General features: G+C 30.9%; 1 protein-coding gene across 1 annotated transcript; it reads left to right on the top strand.

Annotated features, from left to right (window-relative positions):
* The first annotated feature begins 1,951 nt into the window (after nucleotides 1-1,951).
* Nucleotides 1,952-4,497, top strand: LOC130998890 (glyoxylase I 4-like). Its single transcript, XM_057924317.1, has 3 exons — nucleotides 1,952-2,454; nucleotides 3,748-4,082; nucleotides 4,166-4,497. The coding sequence occupies exons 1-3, from the start codon at nucleotides 2,246-2,248 to the stop codon at nucleotides 4,246-4,248; spliced, it is 627 nt and encodes a 208-aa protein (XP_057780300.1). The 5' UTR covers nucleotides 1,952-2,245; the 3' UTR covers nucleotides 4,249-4,497.
* The last annotated feature ends 488 nt before the right edge of the window (nucleotides 4,498-4,985 follow it).

The following is a 4,985-nucleotide window of genomic DNA, read 5'->3' as shown; positions in this document are numbered from 1 at the left end:
TATCTCATCCTTCCACGATATCGTTTCCATTTTATGGACAACACACAATTTTTAAGAAAGTGGTAGATCATAGTAGTTGATAGTAGTAGGTATTATTGTAAGTGAAGGTCTCTCTATTGTTATGAGTAGAGTTTGCAGATCCTACTGTAATAATTAGAAATGAAAATATTATTGTGATTAGATCAAAATGATAAAAATGAAAGCGATGTCGTGGACGAATAAAATGGAGTATAATCTTTATTGCAAATCATAAATTGTTAATTTTGTCGCATTCGCTTATTCATTTGAAAAAGAAAATTCCATATTTAATGTAAACTTATGATGTGAAGGAGTCTTGATATTTTCAGACGCTCTATTATACAAATCTTTTATTTCGATCCAACACCAATATCAATCATAAACACCAACGATACCGAATATCTAAACATACCAATATTGGGTAAATTGCATCTTGCACCTAGGTGCATGTGTACCTAGGTGCTGGATGCTCGACACATCAACATTTAAGTTAGTAAAATTTAAGTGATTTAAATGTTGATGTGTCGAGCATCCAGCACCTAAGTACACATGCACCTAGGTGCAAGATGCAATTTACCCGAATATTGTGTTTATTACTTGGGTTTGTTTGTCGTACACATATTTTTGTGATGATAGAGACCGAGGATGAAGCCCCCTTATTTTTTAAAATATTTTTTTTATAATTACTAAAAAAAAAAAATGAATGCTGTGTTAGAGTTTTTTATGTTTACAGTTCGTTGAATTTATGTTTTTGTGTATTTATTATTAAATAATTTTAAGTGATTGGATTCAATTACAGTTTTTATTTTGAAATCTTGAAAATATTTTATCTTAAAATATATTTCTGACTACAAAATTTTTGGCTTGAAAAACATAATTCCTCCATCTCACAAAAATATGTGTATATATATTTTGTAAATGACACGAATTTTGAGAAATGGTATTAAATAAAAATATTTTCGTGAGTGAGAAAAAAAGGGATCTCACTTTATAAAAAGTAAAGAGATTGTGGTGGAGTGTGTACAAAATATAAACGTGTATATTTTTGTTAGACGATTCAAAATGACAAAAATATTTATATTTTTATGAGACGGAGGGAGTATTCACTTTGATTCACATTATCTTAATTTGTGATAGATAAGATGTTAGGACATAACAATTAAAATTTTGATAAACAGATAAGTTTAGATTTTTTTAGAAAGCGTTAATTGCCTGTAAATTCACGAAATTTCATTTTTCTTGGATGTTTCTCACGGCTTTCTAATTTTGCACAGTAATCCACTACATGTAAATTTTTCTTCTAAAAAAATGAAACTTCATAATTTATAGGCAATTAACCCCTTTTAAAAATATTTATTGATAAATGAAGATATTATTTTTTTATCAAAATTGGGAAGGATAAAATAAAAATAAATTGTTGGTGCGACATTAAAATGACGTTAATTTACTAAAATGCCTATAAGCAATATAAATTAAATAAAAAAATCAAAATATATTTATCTTTTTCTTTATTACTCTCATAACTATCGTTGTCATACACAACCTCCCTAATGAAAAATCTTGGCTCGGCCCTAGGTTACAATTACGTTGGCTCCATTTGTAAATGATAAAAATAACTTAAGACTGAAAATATATATACCATACTCGTTTGTTTAATTATTATTAAACTGCAATTTTATTAAGCAAAAAGAAAAAGAAAAAGAAAAACCTAAAGTAACCCTTGAAAGCACAAGAAAAACAGACTAAGGCCGAGCCTCATTAAAACCTTTTCACGGAAAACCGAATGGAAAAAACCGTGAAAAGGAAAAAGAGTACCCGTCTACAGGAAAAAACCCAAAGAGGAGAGAGCAGAAGGGTTAATAGTATGAGATAAGATAAGATTTAATAATTTGATTAAAATGTTATGTACGTATATGAACTACCGTGAGAGGATAGATCAAGACTCATAAGTCATGATTAATCCTACATGCATTATCCTCAACTAATCGAACAAAAATATCATAAAATTAATCTCATCTAATCCTTCAAATCGAACAACATATAACGTGCATTGGGGCCCTCGCATTATCCTTCCTTTCTCTATATAAACAGCATCCTAACATGCAAATTTGCACCATATCATTATTACTACTTCTCATACAGCTTATCACTATCTCTATCATCTCTCTCTCTCTCTCTCACACACACACTGCAAATCACACACAGAAATTAAGAGAGTTATATATCAATGGGGGCTGAGATCGGCGTTGCAGAAATGGAAGCATTGATGAGCAGATCGGCGTTAGGATTAGGAGGAAAAGGGGAGCTGCCATTGTTGTCGTTAAACCATGTCTCCTATGTCTGCAAATCTGTGGAGAAATCTGTGGAATTTTATGTCAAAGTTCTCGGATTTGTCCTCATCCAAAGGCCCTCTTCCTTCAACTTTGAAGGCGCATGGTACCTCCTCTTTCTCTCTTTCAAAAAACCTCAATTTAATTTATTTTAGTTAGGGTGTGTTTTCTTGTATGTTTACTCGAGATGAAAATGCGAGAAAATGTTGGAAAATATTTCACACCATTATACGAAGATAATATTATCTAATATTGAAAAGAAAATGAGTAAAAAATAGCCGTTCGTAAAATGTGAAAATGGTGAAAAAATGAAGAAGAGTATATGTTTTCTCTTATTTTTTTTATCAAAACAAAAGCACACTCTCCTTTAAAAATTTCCTAAATAAATACCCAACAATTGAAATTAGAAAGTGAGTAGTACTATCTCGAAACAGAGGGTCTCGTTAGGTTAAATCGAAGATAAATACAGTAATTTTTTTTGACTTGATAAATACAGTAATTTTATGTTTAGTGCCTTGTTAATAAGCTCCTCTTAATTAATTTTATGTTCAGTGTCTCGTTAGTGTCTTGTTAATAAGATCCTCTTAATTAAATTGAAGATAAGTAGAAATTACAGTACTTAAGCACAAAGTTCATTTCTCTTTCTCTCTTATAAATATAGAGCGGGATGAGATCCACTGGGAATCATATTTTTTTGTGAGAATTAAGAATCATACACAAATATATGAAAAAGAGATGAAGATAATTAAATATAATACATATATATGATTGAAATCAACTTATATGGTTGTTTATGTATTATATCTATTTGTTCGTTCTGATTATTTGTTGTTCATAAATTTATGCAATGTTATCACAGTTCTCACGAAAGATAAGTATTTTCAATTGAACTTAAATCCTCTGCTTCTTATAATGATTTAGTCAATATTCTTGAAGGCGAGGACCACCAGTTATTCAATATAAATTAATTACTAATTACTGCTGAATTTATTGATAAAAAGAGATGTACCTAACTAAAACATAGTGCATAGGCTCATGCATAATTAAAACCAATAAATAGTTATTTGGTTGCTTTGTTATTAATTAAATTTTCATCCCATAAACTCTTGTATACAGGGTCTATTGTACCTGACCTGTTATATATGCAACTTGCATATATTTCCAGACAAATAATAAAGTCTTGTATTACACTTCTAAAAATTAAAAGCATATCTTTATCATTATTATACTTATTATTATACATATGTCAAAGTCATGAATATTTTGCAGAGGTAGGGCCAGCCAGGTCATTGCCTAGTCATGTGACAATTCCCCAATCCCCTCAATCATTCCCAACATGATATATACATGCACATCAAAACTAATACCTAAATAATTGAAATTTAATTTTTTTTTCCAGGTTGTTCAACCATGGGATTGGAATCCATCTTCTAAAGTCAGAAAATGTGACAAAAAAGAAAGACAAAATAAACCCCAAAGACAACCACATCTCATTCCAATGCACAGATATGAACCTAATTATTCAACAATTGGAGGAAATGAAGATTGAATTTGTGACGGCAGTTGTGAGAGAAGGTGGGATCATAGTTGATCAAATATTCTTCCATGATCCAGATGGTTACATGATTGAGATTTGCAACTGCCAAAATCTACCTGTGCTCCCTCTCACATCATGCCCTGTTAAGAAGATGTCCACTCCCAAAATCACCATACCCAAAACCCCCTCCTTCTACGGTAAGTGATCTTCGTTGTCTTTTATTCTGACACGCGTCATCGATCGATCGCCCGTATTTTAAAAATTATTATTATTTTGTCAGGAGGGAAGAAGCAATGCAGTGGGGAAGTAGAGGCCATGATGATTGAGAACCTAGCCATGGACATGATGAACATTTCCATTTGACTTGAGGAAATGTTTGTGCAATCAATTATTATTGGATTTAATGTCTTTTTTTTTTTTTGTGGAGAGTTGGTGACGCTGTATTATAAATCCGCAGATATAAATATCATATTAAATATTGTATTATAGTATTATATTATAATTCGAGCAATTTGAGTGTGTTGTGATTGCAATGAACATTGTTGTGATTCGAATATGTACGACTCATTCATTATAAATCAAATAAAGAGTTTCCACGCATTGATTAGTCCACCAATTTGTAAATTTATTTTAGTAAACAGATTATCATATCCTATAAAGTTTAGGACAGGAGAGTTTCCACTTGTTTAACATAAATAATTATTAACTTAAAATTCATAAAAATTCATAAAAATGGCTTATCATTATCGTGCATTCCACGTGGCAATGGAGAGAGTAAATGATGATCTATAATGAACAAGGATTTTGAATTGTATAAAACATGAAGCAAGGAATGCTCTCAAAATTCAAAAATTGGATTGCTTTGCTAAAAATGAACATACGTCCTACAATGAGTCGTGATTTCCTATTTATACTCCCTCCATCTCAGCTTTTTTTTTTATCTACTTTTAGTAGTATTTATAACTAAAAGTGGATACAAAAAGCTGGGACGGAGGGAGTACTATTCTACGTGACAAGGGCAATCTCATCATTCTCAATGCTCACGTACACAACATATACTCAAGACAGCTACAATGAGGATCTAATTAAATTCGGCTAAT

Source organism: Salvia miltiorrhiza, chromosome 8, assembly GCF_028751815.1.
Source record: "Salvia miltiorrhiza cultivar Shanhuang (shh) chromosome 8, IMPLAD_Smil_shh, whole genome shotgun sequence".
Taxonomy (NCBI): Eukaryota; Viridiplantae; Streptophyta; class Magnoliopsida; order Lamiales; family Lamiaceae; genus Salvia; species Salvia miltiorrhiza.
The sequence above is the reverse complement of the archived record's forward strand: the minus strand, read 5'-3'. Positions and strand labels throughout refer to the sequence as shown.

What these genes read in the sequence shown, in the direction of transcription:
- LOC130998890 (XM_057924317.1), top strand. Translation starts at nt 2,246, where the DNA reads ATGGGGGCTGAGATCGGCGTTGCAGAAATGGAAGCATTGATGAGCAGA. An exon ending in TTCAACTTTGAAGGCGCATG is followed by an intron (nt 2,455 to 3,747) that starts GTACCTCCTCTT and finishes TTTTTTTTCCAG; the next exon opens with GTTGTTCAACCATGGGATTG. An exon ending in CAAAACCCCCTCCTTCTACG is followed by an intron (nt 4,083 to 4,165) that starts GTAAGTGATCTT and finishes TTATTTTGTCAG; the next exon opens with GAGGGAAGAAGCAATGCAGT.